Source organism: Pipistrellus kuhlii, unplaced genomic scaffold (genome assembly GCF_014108245.1).
Source record: "Pipistrellus kuhlii isolate mPipKuh1 unplaced genomic scaffold, mPipKuh1.p scaffold_m20_p_21, whole genome shotgun sequence".
NCBI lineage: Eukaryota > Metazoa > Chordata > Mammalia > Chiroptera > Vespertilionidae > Pipistrellus > Pipistrellus kuhlii.
The window spans coordinates 36638-56627 of NW_023425520.1; the positions used below are offsets into that span (position 1 = coordinate 36638).

General features: G+C 53.6%; 2 protein-coding genes across 3 annotated transcripts; both read right to left on the reverse strand.

The window, feature by feature from the left end:
• Window positions 1-1276: 1276 nt before the first annotated feature.
• On the reverse strand, window positions 1277-7924 carry TMEM221 (transmembrane protein 221). Of its 2 annotated transcripts, XM_036450273.2 has the most exons (4): window positions 7255-7924; window positions 6486-6571; window positions 2427-2657; window positions 1277-1792 (listed from the first exon to the last, which is right to left on the reverse strand). In XM_036450273.2, exons 1-4 carry the CDS (start codon window positions 7572-7574, stop codon window positions 1761-1763), a joined length of 669 nt encoding a protein of 222 aa, XP_036306166.1. In that variant the 5' UTR covers window positions 7575-7924; the 3' UTR covers window positions 1277-1760. The 2 variants fall into 2 exon arrangements, with proteins under 2 accessions (XP_036306166.1, XP_036306165.1); XM_036450272.2 differs by having other exon boundaries at window positions 1277-2657.
• Window positions 7925-9825: 1901 nt separating this feature from the next.
• Window positions 9826-15197, reverse strand: NXNL1 (nucleoredoxin like 1). The gene is made up of 2 exons (XM_036450257.2): window positions 14643-15197; window positions 9826-10549 (listed from the first exon to the last, which is right to left on the reverse strand). The coding sequence occupies exons 1-2, from the start codon at window positions 14966-14968 to the stop codon at window positions 10231-10233; spliced, it is 645 nt and encodes a 214-aa protein (XP_036306150.1). The 5' UTR covers window positions 14969-15197; the 3' UTR covers window positions 9826-10230.
• Window positions 15198-19990: the final 4793 nt, after the last annotated feature.

The window sequence follows — 19990 nt, forward strand, 5'->3', positions numbered from 1 at the left end:
TGAGCAGTGACGTAACCTCTACACTTCCGGAACATTCATCACCCCAAAAGGAGGCCCACCAGCAGTCAGCCCCAGCTCCTGGCAGCCACCAATCTGCTTTCCATCTCTGGATTTGCATGATTTGGGCACTTCATACAGATGGAATCGTACAATATGGGGCCCTCTGTCTGGCTCTTTCACTCAGTGTGAAGGTTGTAGCATGTGCCAGTGCTTCATTCCTTTGTGTGGCTGGACCACACTTTGCTCATCCATTCACCAGCTTGCGGGCTTTTTGGTGATTGTCCTAGAACAGCTGTGAGCGTGCGTGCACGAGGGTTGGTGTGAGCACCTGTTTGCAACCCTCTCGGGCTCCTTCAATGTACTGACACCCTAGTCCTGGCTGTGAGGCAAGGAGCCAGCTTCTAGTTCCCCTGACCAGTCCAGGAGTGAGGCCTCTGCACTGGCAGCCAGCTGGTCCTTCCTCCTCTCTCCTCTCTCTTCCACCCTGTGTCCCCAAGGCCTGCCCCTTCCAGGGAGTGTTAGAAACTGGAGTCCCCCGTATCCTCTGGAACCTGCTCTGTCCTGGATCCTCCGTGATGGGGTTCCAGCCATTGCTGCTGGCTGGCCTCAGTTTCCCCACCTGTGAGAGGGGCTGCCCTGAAGATGAACCGAGGACAGGAAAGCACCTGGCCCATAACATTTATTCTTATTTTATCCTCTTTGCTGATATTCATCGTGCTCACCAGGAGCCCACGCTCACTGGGCATGCTCATGCACAGCCTCCTGCCCCCACTCCCCGGGGCGGAGGGAGTCTGCAGCTTCCCTGGATCCAGGGGGCAGATGGCCAAGGCTGGTCTGGGATCAGCTGGGTCCCTGCCCAAGGCCAGGTCCTGCTGGGTGCTGCCCCTTCCCTGCCCATTGGGAAGAGTCCTAAGGGGGTTTCCTTAGGACTCTTGGAAGGCCAAGCCTGCTCCTTGGGCCCTGGAGCCCTCGTGGCTCAGGAAGGGGCAGGCTGGAGAATTCCTGGGACATCTGCACATTTGGGCGGATGTGTGTGTGTGGAGGAGGGGTCAGACTATGCCCACCCCTGGTGAAGTGTATATGCATGAAGAGTTGTGGGAGACAGTTCCCAGGGCAAACCCCCGGTCTCCCCTTCCTGCCCTCCCCCCCTCCCTCCTGCCCTCTCCCCTCACTCCTATCTTCCCCCCTCACTCCTGCCCCCCCCCCCCCACTCCTACACAAGCTTGGGCTTGGCCACAGAGCCCATTCAGGTGTGGCTAAGTGACAGGGAGACAGTAAGGCTAGAGTTTATTTGCAGGATGGGCGTGGGGCCAGGGCCCTGGAGACTCCCAGGGCTCTGAGTTACCCACTAAGCCTGCTGGTCCGTGAGCCCCAGAGCCTGACCATCTTTCCCAGCTACCAGGTGCCCCGACTGACAGCAGCACAGGCTGCCACACACTGACAACCTACTGTGCACAGGCCCCCGGAATGGCTTACAACGGAGTCTCATGGGAGCCTAGGCAGAGGGATCGGTGCTGTCCCCGTGTTATAGACCAGGAAACTGAGACGCGGAGCGGTGAAGCCCTCACCACGGACCCACAGCCAGGAGTCTGGGTGCAGCCCCTGAGGGCGGCTGTGGCCCCGGGCTCCTCTGAGCTCTGCACACCAAGGTTTCAAATGCTCACAGCCGGAAGGAGTCGCAGAGACTTGCACTGGCAGCAGCATGGGGGTTACAGGACCTGGCTCTGGTGCTCAGTACTGGCCGGGGGACCCGTGGTGAGTCACAGCCCCTCTCTGGCCTCGGTTTCCTCATCTGTAAAATGGACGGAGACATTTAGAGAACCACTGCCTAAGCCCCACCCTCCCCTCCTGCCTATCCCAGAACCGCAGTGTCTGTCTGCGTATTGCATTTCCCAGTCTCCCCTGCAGCACGTCCTGATCAGTGAGAAATAAGCAGAAAGGTCCCAAGGCCCCCAGGGAAGACTTTGGAAAGATGCGGAGCCAGCCCTGGCCTCTGCCTTCCTCTCTGAATGAGGATGTGAAGGCGGGAGCCCTGGCAGCCATTCTGTGCCATGAGGCAGCGTGGAGGGCCAAAGCCAGGGACGCTATGAACTGAGAGAGAAACCAAGCTGTGCAGATACTGTGACTGATCCCCGCAGAGCCCTCTTTCTGCTGCCCACCACCAGCTCTCCACGCTGACCCCTGAGCTCACACCAGCGTGGAATCTTTCCCCAAGCCCCCTGGCCTGTGTCCCAGCATGCTGCGCATCTCATGGGTGACCCCGTCCCAGGGCCCCCCGCCGACCAGCAGTGTCCGGTGCATGCAGGCTGCAGGCAGGCCGCTCTCCCGGGCACCCCCCGCCGGTGCAGGCACGGAGGCAGTGCCGGAGGGTCTGAGGGCATCCCCGGGTTCCGGGCAGAATGAGTAGGGGATTTGGCGGTGGGTACCCTGCTGGGGCGGCGCCCTGGGGCCGGCCTTGGAGACTTCGGCGGAGTGGGCGGGGTCGTCTTCGAAGCGCGGCAGGGGCAGCTCCCGGAGGCCACGGCGGCTGGCTTGGGCCGCCCGGAGCAGCGTGTGGGTCAGCACGGCCACCAGGGCCAGGGCGCCCAAGCCGAGGATGGCGGCGGCGGCTGCTCCCGCCTCGATCTCGAAGAGCAGCAGAGCATAGATGGCTAGGCCTGAGGAAGGAAGTGTTTCCCGTTTACTCAGTCTACAAACATTCGCTCCCCAAGTCCCGGGAGAGCTTCCCAAAGAGGGGGCACCTGGCCCATAACGTTTATTCTCACTTTATCCTCTTCGTGGATATTCATCGTGCTCGCCAAGAGCCACCACGCTCACTGGGCATGCTCATGCTCACTGTCTCCTGCCCCCACTCCCCGGTGCAGAGGGAGTCTGCAGCTGCCCAAGGACCCAGGGGGCAGATGGCCAAGGCTGGTGGGACCCCCAGGTCTGGGATCAGCTGGGTCCCTGCCCAGGGTCAGGCTTAGGGACCATTCAAAACTGTCCAACTCGCTGAAACCGGTTTGGCTCAGAGGATAGAGTGTCAGTCTGTGGAATGAAAGGTCCCAGGTTCTATTCCGGTCAAGGTCATGTACCTTGGTTGTGGGCACATCCCCACTAGGGAGTGTGCAGGAGGCAGCTGAATCAATGTTTCTAGCTCTCTATCCCTCTCCCTTCCTCTCTGTAAAAAGTCAATAAAATATATTAAAAAACAAAACAAAACTGTCCAACTCGGTAGACATGTGGAAGTCATCAATCTTCTCACAACCCACAAATAGATAATCATGAAGTCAATTTTACCATAAAAGGGTGAATTTTGTTATGTGCACTTTACCACAATGAAAACAACCCAGATCTCAGGTTTTCTGAATCCCTGTCATTGGCCTTGAGCAAAACCAACCTCTCCGGCCTTGGTTTGCTAATCTGACTGAGATGGTTGGTGGCCTGGCCTTGAGGACCTCGCTGGTTCTTTGTCCCTCTGTCCAGCATTCAGCTGGCGCCATTCATTACTGTGGAAACATTTATCAGTGTCTATATCCTAGATACCAATAGTACCTTTCTCCCACCTGTGTGACAACCAGAAACGTCTCCAGATATTGCCAAATATTCCCTGGGGCATAGAGTCAGCCCCCATTGAGAACTGCCAGTTCAGTCCCCGTCCCCACCCTGGAGGCTGGTCTAGAAGCTCGGACCCACCCCACCCCTGTGGCATCAGTGACCTGTAGAGTGCTAGGCGTGGCCAATCAGACCATTGCTTCCTGTCTTGTAGTGATTGGTGCAGGGCTTTCACATGACCCAAGCTCAGCCAATTAGAGTTCAGCGCTAAGACTTTTGTTTGGGATGTGAGAACCCAGACATTTTCTTAGTGCAACCCCTGGGGAACTTGTGAGAGAAGCCGAGGGCTGACAGAGGATTTCCTGGCACCTTATGGGGGTGTTTTTATGCCTTCTTTGGCTCTGTCCTCTTGCTTTTGAAGATGACACATTGTATCTGATATTAAAGTAAGGCCAAGGACGTTTTCACTCTAAACAATTGCTTTTTCAAATTATAAGAGACAGTATACTTAGAAGGTTACAGTGGTGGAAGACGTGAGCCAACTGGGCTATGTGGGCATAGGAAACGAGTTACAGAGGCAAAAGAAGGGCCCCTGGAGCCTAGGACAAAGAAAGAGAGGACACACTCTATCCACAGAGCCTGGGAAGGAGAGGGGGGCAGGCGGAGGTGTGCTCAAGGGAGAAAGAGCGTGCGGCTCTGAACATTCCATTTTATTGATTTTTTACAGAGAGGAAGGGAGAGTGACAGAGTTAGAAACACTGATGAGAGAGTAACATCTATCAGCTGCCTCCTCCACACCGCCTACTGGGGATGTGCTCGCAACCAAGGTACATGCCCCTGACCGGAATCAAACCTGGGACCCTTGAGTATGCAGGCCGACGCTCTATCCACTGAGCCAAACCGGTCAGGGCTCTGAACAGTTTTGAAAAGGTCTTTATAATTATTCTTTTGGCTCTGGTTAGCAGTGAATGGAGGGTTGACTGGCCAGATGGGGGGATTCTTGCCAAGTGAGGTCTCCTAACCTCAGACAGACTCTAAATGGGAGCTGAATGAATTCTTACTCTAATGCTTGATGAGACTGACATAGTTACCTCCCCCGCTTTGTGAGTTTTCTCATATTTTAAAATGAGGATACTTTGCCAAAACTGGTTTGGCTCAGTGGTAGAGCGTCGGTCTGCGGACTGAAAGGTCCCAGGTTCGATTCCGGTCAAGGGCATGTACATTGGTTGTGGGCACATCCCCGGTAGGGGGTGTGCAAGAGGCAGCTGGTCGGTGATTCTCTCTCATTGACATTTCTAGCTCTCTATTTCTCTCCCTTTCTCTCTGTAAAAAATCAATTAAAATATATTAAAATGAGGATACTTTATTCTATAAGTCTCCAACATGTTTGCTGGCTCATGAAAAGACGGGAGGTTGTAGGCATTTTGTCAAAAGCACGGATGCAAGCATCTTTCTAAGGGGAAGCTGGAGGCATTTCTGATGGCCTGGTTTGAGCAGCTGGATTCAATCCCATCTGGGGCCAACAATCCCCTGGTCTCTTCAGATAGTCACCCCATCCACTCTCTTTGTTGTTGTTAATCCTCACTCAAGGGTACTTTTTCCATTGATTTTTAGAGAGAGTGGAAGGAAGGGGAAGAGACAGAGAGAGAAACATCTCCTATCCCTTGGTTGCCTCCTACATGCACCCCGACCCAAGGCCAGGGGTCAGGCCTGTCACTGAGGTATGTGTCCATGGCCATAATTGAACCTGGGACCCTTCAGTCACAGAGCTGATGCTCTAACCACTGGGAAAACCGGCTAGGGCTCTACTCTCCTTTAAAAAAACAACACACATTCCATGTCTGGAGCATTTTCTTAAGCCAAACAACAAAAGTTAAGCAGAGTTCCCTGCACTTCACATACAAATTCCCAGAGTGAGCCCTACGCTCACATCTCATAAGTATGTATTTTAATTGTGTCTCCTGAAGATTTGTCAAGATTATAACAAAATATAACACGTCCGGAGTCTCTTTAAAGAAACTTGATGATTTGATGCCTTTACCAGCAGGTGTGGGTGAGAACACTGATCTAAGGTATTAAAAGTCAGGGAGGGCAGAAACCGGTTTGGCTCAGTGGTAGAGCATTGGTCTGCGGACTGCAGGGTCCCGGGTTAGATTCTGGTTAAGGGCATGTACCTGAGTTGCGGGCGCATCCCCAGTGGGGGGAGTGCAAGAGGCAGCTGGTCAATGTTTCTCTCTCATCGACGTTTCTAGCTCTCTATATCTCTCCCTTTCTCTCTGTAAAAAATCAATAAAATATATTTAATAAATAAATAAATAAATAAATAAATAATAAAAGTCAGGGAGGAAAAGAGGGTGATGTGTCCTCTGGCAGCCAGCTAATTGTTTTTACTCTCCTTCATGCTTGGGGGTTTTACATTGCATTTCTGGTTTATACAGAGTATCTCCCCCCGCCCTCCCAACCCCCACCAGCTCCTTAAGCCATTCTTGAGCTGAAAGTTCTGGTATATATTTGTAACCAAAAGAGTTTTTTGCTAAGACCAACCTCTGAAACTATCTCCTGAAACTACCAAGGACATAGAAAGTTTTGTTCAAAACCAAAAGTAGAAAACTGAAGAATCAGGAGTGTTCTGAAGACAGGTACTACTTATGAATCCCCACCCCCCCCCCCACCTCCACCCCCACCCCTCTGGAGCCAGATGCCATCTGTGGGCTTTTAGGGGGATTAACTCAAAATCCTCTCTGCAATTCTATGAAGCAACAAACTGTTACCATCCCATTGTACTGATGAGGAAACTGAGGCACAGAAGGAATTTTCCCAAGACGACTCCCCCGCCCCCCAGTGAGAAAAACACTGGCATGGGGGCTCCAGAGTTGACCCAGTAATGGGATCATCAGCCCTGGCCATCCCCACCCAGGGCCCCTGCACCCACGTCCTGCCCCAGCACGCACCTGCCAGGTAGACGGAGACCCCGCAGCAGAAGAGGCCCACGGCCACGTGCCTGAGGAGGCGGCAGTCGTAGAAGAACCAGTCAGACCTGGGGGAGGGGCAAGAAGAGGGACTCTGGGGTGGAGCTGGCTGGGGGAGGGGCAGGAAGAGAGGGCTCTGGGGTGGAGCTGGCTGGGGGAGGCTGGGGAGAGAGGGAGGGAGCGGCCCAGCTTTGGGGGAAACAAGATCTGTGTGAGGATCCATTCTGGACACTCACCCATTGTTCCAGGTGAATGTTTGCCACCATTCACCATCCATCCATTCCTGTCGATTATTCAGCCATATAGCTACCCATCCATTTAACCACGCCCTATAAACTCATCCGGCCACTAATCCACCCATCCATGCACCCATCCACCCACTCATGGACCCATCACTATCAACCCTAAGCCTGACCCAGGGTCTCTTTGCACTCAGAGCCCAATCCCCCCTGAAGGACAAGAGCTTCCGCCAGAGAGCTAGCCGCCCCCTGGCCCTCTCTGAGCCTCCGTGGGCACATATGTAAAGCGGGCGGGGCGTGGGGCGGGGAGGAGGAGGGTCGCAGCAGTAGTTCCACCTGCTGTACATTTTCAATAACAGAACAGAGAGAGGGAGGCAGGGATGGAAGAAAGGAGGGAGGGGGGAAGGGTACATGGATGGAGGGATGGGGAAGGAAGGAAAGCCATCCCCCCACCCCCCAACCTGAGGCCCAGAGAGTGGTAGTGGCTCTCCTGGGCTCGCCAGTCCTCCTACCTGCCGGAGCCGGGCCCGCGGGCCAGCTCGGCGCCCAGGTGGCCGCAGAGCGCGGCGAGCAGCAGGCAGGCGAGGCTCAGCACCAGGACCAGCGCGGCCAGCGCGGCGGCCAGCGGCAGCAGCGCCCCGGCCGCGTCCTCGGGCAGCCCCGGCCCCGCGCCCAGCTCCGCGCCCAGCCCGTCGGCGCGCGCCCCCCGCAGCTCGGCGCGGCCGGCCTGCAGCTGGAACAGCAGCTGCGCGCCCAGCGCCGCCAGCACGGCCGCCGGCACCCCCAGCAGGACCAGCGCGGCCAGCGCCCTGTCGCTGTAGGAGCGGACCATGGGGGCGGGCGGGGCCGTCGAGGGGCCGGAGATGTCCAGGGGGCAGGGGAGTTGGGGGGCGGGAGAGGACGGGGGTCCTGAAGGGGACGGGGGCGCAGGGGCGTTGGAAAGTGGGGGTGACTTCAGGAGCTTCTGGGTTCGGGTCGCACTGGGGACGAGGAAGCTCTGCGAAAACTTGAGACAATCTTTCTTCCCCTCCCGCCCCGGTGCCAGCGGGGAGGGGCCGGCGGGGGCGGGGCCAATAGGGGAGGGGGTGCCCCCCCACGAGGGGCAGGGGCGTGGTAGTTCCCTGCAGGGACCCCTAGAGGTCTCTAAAGCACCCCGCCTCCGGCCCAAGCACCTGTTTCATTGTTGTTGTGCCCCGGCCCCCTCGGTTCGTCGGATCATCCTCTGGGTCCCCGGAGACGTTGCCCGGTAAATTCGGGTCGGGCCCATGCCTAGTCAGGGCATGTGCCATCTCTCTCCCTCTCATCAATGAAAACCCCACAGAACCGCTGTCTGCCCAAAGCTGCAGGTGAGTCTGCACCCTGCTGTCGGCTGTCCCGGGTTTAAGAGCCGTTATCCCACAGGGTCCGATGCACAGGTGGCGGACAGGGGTCCGCAGAGGGAAGCCCGGCTGGAGCCTGAGATAGGCGGCATGGCCGGCTGATCCTCCCTGTCCTCACTCGGAGAGCGGGGATTCGGGGTGAGGATAAAATAGGGCGCTCACCAGTCCGGTCCCGGGCCTCCCAGGCCCAGAGCAGTGGCAGTCTGGACTTTTCTGGAGATCAGGCGCAGGGAAGGGGTTTCCATCTCATTTACAGGTTTGGCTCCGCCTCCCGAGAACTTGGCTCCGCATCCCTCCCTCAGGTGGCGCCAGAGGCAAAACCGAGAGGTTCCTGGCGCCTAGATAGCTCAAGTCCTCGGGGGACCCGCCAGATAGGACCCAGCCTTCGTGTCATTTTTCAGAAGGAAGAAAGGAGGCTTAGAGATGGGAGGTGACTGTCCTAGTCTTACAGCCAAGACTGTCCTAGTCTTACCGGTTCCAGACTGGAGTTTTGATTTTTTTTAAAATACGTTTTATTGATTTTTTTTTTTTACAGAAAGGAAGAGAGAGGGATAGAGAGTTAGAAACATCGATGAGAGAGAATCATTGAACTAAAAGCCTGATGTTTGAAATTCGTGCAAGGGGCTCGGCTCTTGCAGCCCAGATTTTGTCCGGAAGGTTGTCCGGACTGTCGTTCTGCAGTTCGACCTAATTACCGTTATTAGCTCTTTATTATGTAGGATCCTGTTGTCTCTCCGGGAACATTCGGGACCCCAGCATCCATGGCACTAACTATTGAAATGCATCTCCCATATAAACGATAAAGGATTGTAGTGTTGCATATTTAAATAGACATATGGACCACTCATTTCCCCCCTTTTATTGAATGTATTGGGGTGACACTGCCTAACAAAATTATACAGGTTTCAGGTGCACAATTGCACACGGACATCTCATTTCACGGAAGATGGGCTGAGCGTGCTCAGCACCATTATTCTATTTTACTTGCATTTTCCCATGGTGGACTCAGTAACCATTCCACCTCACCCAGGTCTTAACAATCTTTCCGGAGCCGGGGACGGAAGGCTCAGACGCGCCTCCGAAGGACAGGACAGGCCTGGGTCCGCCCCCTTTTGGGAGAGGGAATCTCACAGCCAGACCTCTGTCCAGCCGCAGGTCCCACCCTTCACCTGGGGGCGGGGGCGGGTGGGGGGGGGTGCCCAATCAGAACAGACTCCTCCAGTTCCCACCCTGGGCCTCAGAAACACCCTCCTCCGCCCTGACCGGCCTGGGTCAGTGGGTAGAGCATCTGCTCATGAAGGATCTTGTGTTTGATTCCTGGTCAAGGGCAAGTAACTGGGATGCAGGGGCGTGTGGGAGGCAACCAATCAATGTGCCTCACATCCATTCCCCCTCTTCCCCCCCCCCCCCCCCCCCCCCCCGGCCCCGGCCCCCCCTCCCTCCCTTTCACTATATCTTTAAAAACTCAATGGAGCCAAAACCGGTTTGGCTTAGTGGATAGAGCGTCAGCCTGCGGACTGAAAGGTCCCAGGTTCGATTCCAGTCAAGGGCATGTACCTTGGTTGCGGGCACATCTGTGCAAGAGGCAGCTGATTGATGATTCTCTCTCATTGATGTTTCTAACTCTCTATCCCTCTCTCTTCCTCTCTGTAAAAAATCAATAAAATACTTTTTTTAAAAAATCAATTGAAAGAATGTCCCAGGGTGAAGAGTAACAACAACAAAAGACCCTTCCCACTCCCCACGGGCCTTTCCCGCCATCTGGAGAACTCTGGACTTTTTCTTTCCCCCTAAACCCCTCCCCCCTACACTCCCCCTCCCTGTTAGGGCCTCCTGCTGGGGCCCCACCTCAGGACAGAACTCAGGATGGTCCCTCCCCGCGCACCCTGTGTGCCCGTCTGATTCCGCCGTCCTCGCCTCTGGTTCCACCTTGGGGAGCTGAGAGTAGCCCCGGCCCCACGCACCGCCGGGGAAGGGTTAAGGGGTGAGGGGTGAGGGCGCCCCATAGACCCGCCCCGCCAGGGGGTCAGAACACCCCCATCCCACCCCCGCCTCCTCGGAGGTGTCATCATAGCCCCCCCTTTGCCGCCCCCCCCCCCCAGCCCCAGGTCAGAACAGCTCCCCGGCGCCGCCCTCGGACCCGGGGGAGCCCCCCGCGGCCCGGCCCTGCGCACCCCGCCCCGCCCGGTCCACGCGGTACTTGCGGCGGCGCAGCGGGTCGGTGAGGCTGCGGGGCGCGGGGTCGTCCAGGTCCTCGGGCGGCAGGAAGCCGCGGTCCAGCAGCTCCGCCGCCTCCTGCCAGTTGGCGAAGCAGGCGGGGCCCAGGCGCCGGATCTCCTCGGTCGCGTCGCGCGTGAGCACCTCCCCGCTCGGCTTGAGCACCACGACGGCGGGCAGCCGCTCCACCGAGAACCGGCGCCCGAGGTCCCTGCAGGGCGGCAGGCCGGTGACCCCCAGCCTGGAGCCACCCCCCTGGACGCCCCCGGGCACTGCCCGGACCAGGCCAGGCCATAGCGGCAGCATCTCAGGGACTTCACACGGCCGCCTCCTGTCTGCTCTGCCTGAGCACCTTCCCGGACCTCTCCCCATGGAGGCCCAACCTCACCCCGCAGCACCTCCGTTCCCCCTGCTGTTCCGGGCCTCTCAGCACCCAGCACATTGCACTGGTGATCTCTCCCTTCCTCCCTCAGTACAACCAGCTTCGCCAGGGCATGGGGTTCTGTTCTTACTCACTGGTGTCTCCAGTGCCTGAAACAGTGTGGGACGCAAAGTAGGTACTCAGGAAATGTGGGGGAGGGACGAATGAATATTGATAAATGCCATAAAGAAGTGTGAGTAAGGGGCTGGTGGTGAGGGAGGGCCTCTCCCAGGAGGTGACCTTTGAGCTGAGATCTGCAGGAGGAAGGGGACAGGCCGGGGAAGCTGGGGGAAGGGTCCCAGGCAGAAGGTGTAGGGGTCCCAGGCAAAGGCCCTGAGGTGGGAGGAGAGGGCCACAACGTTTCCTTTTCAGTCTGAGGGGGAAGCTGGTGAGAACCATCCGCAGCCGCAGGAGATCCAGGACCCGTCTAGGCCAGAATCCCTCACCGTCTGCGTGGAGTAAAGGGAGCCAGACTGGGCCCATCACCCACGGTTCTTTCTTTTTTCTCCAAATTATAATAGAAAGTTACAGAAGTAGCAGAAGCAAGCCAGCTGGACTGCGTAGGCTCAGGAAACAAGTTAGAGGCAGAAGAAGGGCCCTTCGGCTTAGGAGAGAGAAAGGCAAGGCTAACTCCCGTGGGGAAGAGGCGAGGGAAAGCCTCACCCTCGGTCCTTAATTCCCGCCCCCTCGGTTCGCCGATGGCCCTTTTCCAGCCTCCACGCTGAGAACACAGGATACCTGCAAAACCCCACAGGGGCAGGTGGCCTGACAGCAAGTGAAAATACAGGACACCCAGTGAAGTATGGATCTCATATAAACAAATAATCTACACTAATAAAAGAGTAAGATGCAAATTGACCATACCTTTGTGATGCCCACCAGCCAATCAGGAGCCAGCATGCAAATCAACCCAACAAAGATGGTGGGTTAATTTGCATACACAGGCGCCAAGTGGCTGGGGGCAGGGCAGGGCACTTGCACCGTCACCATGGCGATGATGCAGGCATTCCACACCGCCCCAGCCACTCCGGGCCTCTGGGCAGCGTGGGAGGGCAGAAAGGCGGCTCCGGGCCAAAGCAAAGGCAGTGCTGGCAGCCAGGGGATGGAAGGCCCATTTTTTTTTTTTAATATATTTTATTGATTTTACACAGAGAGGAATTAAGAGGGCCAGAGCAGCCGGGTTGGGTGCGGCCAGGCCTGGAGCAGCAACATCCAAGTCCAGAGCAACTAGGTCGAGAGCGGCAGTGGCCAGACCCGGAGCAGCTGGTTGTGAAACAAACCAGAGCAACAGAGGCCAGGCCTGAAGCAGCCAGGCCTGAAACAGCTCGCTTCTCACCTGCCCCTGCCCCACGGCTGCCTCTCAGACATGGCTGGAAACTTTTGTGGGAACTTGAGGGTCTGCTGAATCAAGTGATGAAGGCTTAGATCTGGATGTGTTGAGTTAGTATAGGGCTGGGGTGTTGATCTGTGAGTGCCTTGGGTGGGGCCTGGATGAGGCTGGTTGACCTATTTGGAAATGTTTTTTGTGTGAAGTGTATCATTGGGCATGTGGAGGTATTATTGATATGAGAAAATGCTAAGTAACAGATTTACTATCTGAAAAGGGATTTACTATTGGGGAAAGGGAGGGAGGAAGAGACTGAACATAAACTGTGCACCTATGGATGAGGACAATGGGGGATGGGGAGGGGGAGGAAGGTGGGGTGGGAACCTGGTGGAGGGAGGAAGAAATGAGGAACCTTTGTAATAATATGAACAATAAAGATTGATTTAAAAAAAAAATAAGAGGGACAGAGAGTTAGAAACGTCGATGAGAGAGAAACATCAACCAGCTGCCTCTTGCACACCCCCCACAGGGGATGTGCCCGCAACCAAGGTACATGCCCTTGCCTGGAATCGAACCCGGGACCTTTCAGTCCGCAGGCCGACGCTCTATCCACTGAGCCAAACCGGTCCCGGTGGAAGGCCCATTCTTGCACGAATCTTCGTGCACCGGGCCTCCCTTGTAATACGTAGGACAAGCTTATACTAAGAAATTATTCATAGTGAAATCTGTGTTTTACTGGGCATCTCTATCTGGCAATCCTGCAGGTGGGGTGGGCGGGTGGGTGGGTTGGGGTGGAGGGTTGGAATAGGCTCACTTCAGTTACCAGCTGGGTGCCTGTTTTGTTGAAAGGAGTGTCTCAAACAAGGTCAGCCTTTTCCACGATGCCCTGGCAGCTGGCATTTCTGCCTCGGGGAGGGCAATGTTGCCACTTCTGGGGACAGGACCCCGACCCCCGTCTCCCCCATCAGCTGCAGAGGGCAGTGGGAGTGAGCCAATGTCCAAACTAATCTTGGGTGGAGAATGAAGTTCTTCATGACCAGAAACTTTGTTACAAAATGAATGAAATCAGAAAATGTCCCGAAGTCTGCAGCTCACTTTCAAATGTTTCAGCACGAACTTCGTGCATATGTACCAGTAGATACAGCAACTATGGCAACATGTTAACAATGACCTAGCGTTTCCTTGTGTGCTTCTTACAACTTTTTTGAAAATTTTCATAATAAAAAGTTGGGGTTTAAAAAAGAGTGAAAGGCTTACTGCAGAAAAGGGGAAAGTTCTAAAATAGCCATAGCCCTAGCTGGTTTGGCTCAGTGGGCTGAAGGGTCCCAGGTTCGATTTCAGTCAAGGGCACGTGCCTGGGTTGTGGGCTCCATCCCTAGTGTGGGCTATGCAGGAGGAAGTCGATCAATGATTCTCTCTCATCATTGATGTTTCTATCTCTCTCTCCCTCTCCCTTTTTCTCTGAAAGCAATAAAATATTAAAATAGGCAAAGGACCTGAGTAGACACTTCTCCAAAGAGGACATATAGATGGCCCATAGTCATGAAAAAATGTTCAACATCACTAATCATCAGAGAGATGCAAAATAAAACCACGAGGTATCACCTCACACCTGCCAGAATGGCTACCATCAATAAATCAACAAACAGGAAGTGCTGGCAAGGATGCAGACTGGCACAGCCACTATGGAAAACAGTATGGAGTTTCCTCAAAAAATTAAAAAAAAATTAAAAATTAACCCAGCGATCCCACTTCTGGGAATATATCCTAAGAATTCCGAAATACCAATCAGAAAGAATATATGCAATCTTTTGCTCGTAGCAGTTATTTACAATCGCTATGATCTGGAAACAGCCCAAGTGCCCATCAGTAGATGAGTGGATAAAAAAGCTGTGGTACATTTACACAATGGAACACTGCAGCTGTAAAAAGGAAGGACCTCTTGCCCTTTGCAACAGCATGGATGGACTTGAAGACTATTAATGCTAAACGAAATAAGCCAGCCAGAAAAAGATAAATTTCCCATGATCTCATTTATATGTGGAACCTAAAGAACAATAAACAGCCAGAACCGGTTTGGGTCAGTGGTAGAGCGTCGGCCTGGGACTGAAAGGTCTGGGGTTCGATTCCGGTCAAGGGCATGTACCTTGGTTGAGGGCACATCCCCAGTAGGGGCTGTGCAGGAAGCAGTTGGTTGATGTTTCTCTCTCATTGATGTTTCTAGCTCTCTATCCCTCTCCCTTCCTCTCTGAAAAGAAAAAAAAAAAATCAATAAACAGGATAGGTCCAGAGGCATGGATGCCTGGAACAGACTGATAGATCTCAGAGGGGAGAGGAGGAGGGGAGCAGGGAGAGATTAACCAAAGAACTTATATGCATAGCTTATGGACAGAGACAATAGTTCGGTGAAGGCCTGGATTGGGGTGGGGACTAGGTGGAGGGGGAAAAGTGGGGGACATCTGTAATACTGTCGTCAATAAAACAAACAAAAAAACACTTCACAGCAGAAACACCCCCTCCTCCAGGAAGCCCTCCCTGACCTCCCTCCCCCCTCACCTCCTCAGGTCGTCCTCAAAGGGCAGGAAGAGCCACTTCCTGGGCATGTCCTTGAGGAACAGGTCCTGCTGCTCCTCGGTGGTGTCCTGGGACACGTACACCAGGGCCAGCTGGGCCGCCCGCAGCACGTAGAACTCATCCGTGAGCCGAGTGAAGAAGTCCCTGAGGACGGGCGCGAAGGCCTGGCAGCGCGGGCAGGACCCGGCGCCGAAGAACAGCAGCACCAGCCGGTTGTCCAGCCTGCGGCTGAGCTCCGCCTCTGTGTCCAGCTCGTCCTGGTCGCCGTTGTTTCGGATCAGAACCCGGCCAGAGAACAGGGCGGCCATGGCAGCCCCGGCGAGGGCCTGGGAGCGGGTGCAGGACCAAGCGGCCCTGCGCCTGCTGGCTGGCTGCTGTCCCGGGATTAGGGATCCTTAGGAGGTCAGTTCGGGGCCTTGCTAATCTGCCTGAGCCATGACCTGATTCTGACCTGATTCTGCAGAGCCTCCCAGGGCAGAGGGCAGCTGCCAGGGCCCTGTCTCAAGGGATAACTGCAGGTGCATTTAAAAAATGCCCAGGACTAGTCTAAACCAGTTTGGCTCACTGGATAGAGCGTCAGCTTGCGGATTGAAAGGTCCCAGGTTCGATTCAGGTCAAGGGCATGTACCTTGGTTGTGGGCATATCCCCAGTAGGGGGTGTGCAGGAGGCAGCTGCTCAATGTTTCTCTCTCATCGATGTTTCTAGCTCTCTATCCCTCTCCCTTCCTCTCTGTAAAAAATCAATAAAATATATTTTAAAATAAAATAAAATAAAAATGCACAGGACTAGCTCAAACCAGTTTGGCTCAGTGTATAGAGCACATGTGTCAAACACAAGGCCCGCGGGCCAAATCCGTCCCGCCAGGCCTTGCAATGTGGCCTGCACCGCGCTGTCATCACTGCACTCCGCTGCGTTTCCATCACAATGACAGTTTATGATTGTTCAGTAAACCATTCAGCCCGCGATTTAGGCTGGATTTTAGATTTTGGCCCCTTCTCTGATTGAGTTTGACACCCCTAGTATAGAGCATCAGCTTGTGGACTGAAGGGTCCCAGGTTCGATTCAGGTCAAGGGCATCTACCTTGGTTGCGGGCACATCCCCAATGGGGGGCGTGCAGAAGGCAGCTGATGAATGTTTCTCTCTCATTGATGTTTCTAACTCTCTAGTTCTCTTCCCTTCCCCTCTGTAAAAAAATCAATTAAAATATATTAAAAATGCACAGGACTGCAAAGGAAACCCATCAGACTGACGTATGGCATGAAACTTTTTCCTATGCGATGTAAACACACAAGCTTCTTCATGAACACACTAAGCAACCCTGATTCCCCGGGGCTCTGCTAGTCACTGCAATCTCCAGTGGAGGTGAGGGTAAGTGGTATTTTGAGGTGTCTGCCATGACCAGGATGTGAAGTGAAGTTACCTTGGGTTTCCACGGGTGAAAAGGTCACAGGACCAGCTCACACCTGCTTTGCCAGGCTTGAGAGGCTTGCTAGATTCCAGTGAGAAGTGAATGAAAATAAAGATGACTCCCCGCCCCCTGAATTCTGTCAGGACGGGATCCACCTTACGGTCCCCTGATGTGCAAGGTTGGAAATCATGGCCATCGTATTTTGCAGCCCCTTCCTCCAGGAGATGGAAACCCGTTCCCCTCTCCTTGACTCCAGGCTGGCTTGTGGCTTGTTTCCATCAATAGAATGTGGCAGAAGGTGTGAGTGTGCAGGATGGCTCTCCCCTCCCGCGGTCCCTCTCTTGGAGTGCTTCCTCCAGATGCTCCCAGAATTAGAGAGGACAAGGATGTCAAGGTCGGGGCAGCTCTAAACGTTACTACTGAATGTTAACATGCAGCACACACAGAGTTTTTGCAGACAGCTGGAAACAGGGTGAGCTTGACAGGAACCCAACCAGATAAACTGTAGCCGATTGCAAAGGAGAAATCAATGTGTGATTAAGCAAATAGTGTATATAAACAATGGCTAAGCCTTGTCCAGCTGGTGTTCTCAGTGGTTAGCGTAGGTCCACCTATGAACCAAGAGATGGAGGTTCAATTCCTGGTCAGGGAACGTGCCCAGGTTGCAGGCTCAGTCTCCAGTAAGGGGGTGTCCACTCATCATTGATGTTTCTCTCTCTCCTCCCTTCTCTTTCAGAAATCAATAATAATAATAATTGTGTGTGTGAGATATATATATATATATATATATATATATATATATATATATATATATTTATTTATTTAAAATATATTTTATTGATTTTTTACAGAGAGGAAGGGAGAGGGATAGAGAGCTAGAAACGTCGATGAGAGAGAAACATCGACCAGGTGCCTCTTGCACACCGGGGATGTGCCCTTGACCGGAATCGGACCGTCACTCTACCACTGAGCCAAACCGGTTTCGGCAGTGTGTGATATATTTAAAGAATACAAAAACCCCTTGAGATAAAGGATGCCAGTTCTGCCCTGATGGGTTTGGCTCAGTGGATAGAGCGTCAGCCTACGGACTGAAGGGTCCCAGGTTAGATTCCAATCAAGGGCATAGACCTTGGTTGTGGACATATCCCCAGTAAGGGGTGTGCAGGAGGCAGCTGATCAATGTTTCTCCCTCATCGATGTTTCTATCCCTCTCCCTTCCTCTCTGTAAAAAATCAATAAAATATATTTTAAAGAAAGGATGCCAGTGCTGGCTCTCCCGTGAGCTCACCCATGCCCTCCTCCCCTTTCCTGAGGCGTGTGTCTTTTGCTTTTTCACCCCTAATCTCCCAGGGGTTCTACAAGACTTGCAACCAGCGGAGCAGCAGGCAGCAGCAACTTGTTTCAGGCTAACTCCCTGAATTTACCTCCAAGGGCCCCCCTTTTGCCTCTGTAACGTGTTTCCTGAGTCCACACGGCCCAGTGCATTCATTTCTGTCACTGTGACTTCCTTTCCTGAGTCCAGGCAGCTCCGCCTAAGCTCACTCTTATTGCCTCTTCTTTCTTAAGTCCTTCCTTTGTTTCACTGACCCCGGCTTTCGCAAATGTGCTCTCCAAATCACCTGGACTCAAATCGTGAACTCCTGCACAGAGTCAAGAACCCAGATATTCCAGACTGCCCCAGGGCAGACCTTCCTCAGTCCCGGCCCCTTTCTGGTGACAGTATGAAGCCACCGGGTTTGGGGTAATTTGTTACGCAGCAGTAGCTTACGAAAACGCCTGCTCTAGAGGATTTTTTGGGGCCAGGGGAAACGTGGGAGACCCTGAAGGAAACTTGGTATTATTGGATTTACACAATAAAAGGAAAACCACAGCTGAAACTGGTTTGGCTCGGTGGCTAAAGCGTCGGCCTGCGGACTGAAAGGTCCCGGGTTCGATTCCTGTCAAGGGCATGTACCTTGGTTGCGGGCACATCCCCAGGAGCGGGTGTGCAAGAGGCAGCTGATCGATGTTTCTCATCAATGTTTCTAACTCTCTATCCCTCTCCCTTCCTCTCTGTGAAAAATCAATAAAATATATTAAAAATAAAAATAAAAAAAGGAAAACCACAAAATCCTCATTGCCAAGAGTTTACTTCACACTGTCAAGGCTCCATGCATGGATCCCTTCCAGATGTGCCTGCCTCTCTCCATGTGGAAACACTTTCCTAGTCAGATGTCTTTCCCGTCGCCTTTGCCAGAACCCTGGGAAATCCAGGCCTGCTGGGAATTCGAGAGGGCACTGAGAGCAGAACCGTCTCTGCAGTGAACCCTTCTGCCATGCTGATGAGGTGCCAGGCCCGTGTCCTCAGCACAGTCTGCAAGGCCCATGCAGTGTTGTCCCGTTTTACGGGGAAGCACGGAGCCTGGCAGGAGCTGACCCGCTGACTAATCACCCCATGAAGGACGGTGTCAGGCTGCAGAGCCAATTCCAGCGTGACTGAAGCCATCAGCTCCACCAGAATTCTCAAAAGGCAGCACCCTGGCCACTTGGGGCCAGGTCATTCTTTGTGGTGTGGGGTTGTCCTGTACATGACAGGATGTTAGCAGCCCCCCGGCCTCTGCCCACTTTCCTAGTGCACTCCCCCTTTCCTAGTTGTGACAATTAAAATGTCTCCAAATGTTGCCACGTGTCCCCAGGGGCCAGGTGAGAACCACTGTGCTAATCCTTTATCCAGCTGTAGTGGTTGGAATGATGGCCCCCAAACAGTTCCAACCCGAAGGACCTGTGACTGTGACCTTATTTGGAGGAATAACAACATTTAAAGATGTAACCAAGTTAAGGATCTCTAGATGTGACTGTGAGCCCTAAGGAAAATAAAACACCTGCTGAAACCAGTTTGGCTCAATGGATAGAGTGTCGGCCTGTGGACTGAAAGATCCCGGGTTCGATTTCAGTCAAGGGCATGTACCTTGGTTGGGGGTACATCCCCAGTGGGAGTTGTGCAAGAGGCAGCTGGTCGATGTTTCTCTCTCATCGATGTTTCTAGCACTTTATCCCTCTCAATTCCTCTGTGTAAAATCAATAAAATTAAAAAAAATTGTTAAAAGAAAATAAAACACCTACTAAGAAGGGCTCCTGGTGGCTAACTGGGCTTAAATTAAAGAAAACAACAACTCACAAAACAGCATAGCCCTGGCCAGTGATGCTCAGTGGTTAGAGTGTCAACCTGGGCACCAAAGGGTCTTGGGTTTGATCCAGGTCAAGGGCACTTACCTGGGTTGCAGGTTTGATCTTGGCCCTTGTCAGGGCGTGTGCAGGAGGCGACCAATTTCTCTCTCTCTCTCTCTCTCTCTCTCTCTCTCTCTCTCTCTCTCTCTCTTTCTCTCAAATCAATTGAGAAAATATCCTTGGGTAAGGATTAACAAAACACACACACACCAAAACCAGTGAATTAATAAGAAAAACCTCTGTTAATTTCATTATAAGCTAATCTGAGTTAAAAACATTGTAAAATTAACAGGGCGTTAATTTTCACCTGTGACATACGGCCGGGAAATTTTGTCCATTAAATCTGAAGTCCACTAAGTGAAGGTCTGCAACATGGAGTGTTTACTTGGTTTTGGCAGTTCCAGGAGACTCACACCTTCACTGTGGTGACTTGACCACGGCAGAGAAACTGCTCACTCCCCCACAGTGCTCATGTTCCACTTACAGTGAAACACCTTGCTCTGCTCTCTCAGTACCTTATTTCAAAGTATGTTTTGTCCTCCTGATTTGGCTCAGTGGATAGAGCATCAGCCTGCAGACTGAAGGGTCCCAGGTTTGATTCCGTTCAAGGGCATGTAGCTTGGTTGCGGGCACATCCCCCAGTCGGGGTGTGGGGGGGGGGAGGGAAAGAAGGGGTGCACGAGGCAGCTGATCGATGTTTCTTTCTCATCAAC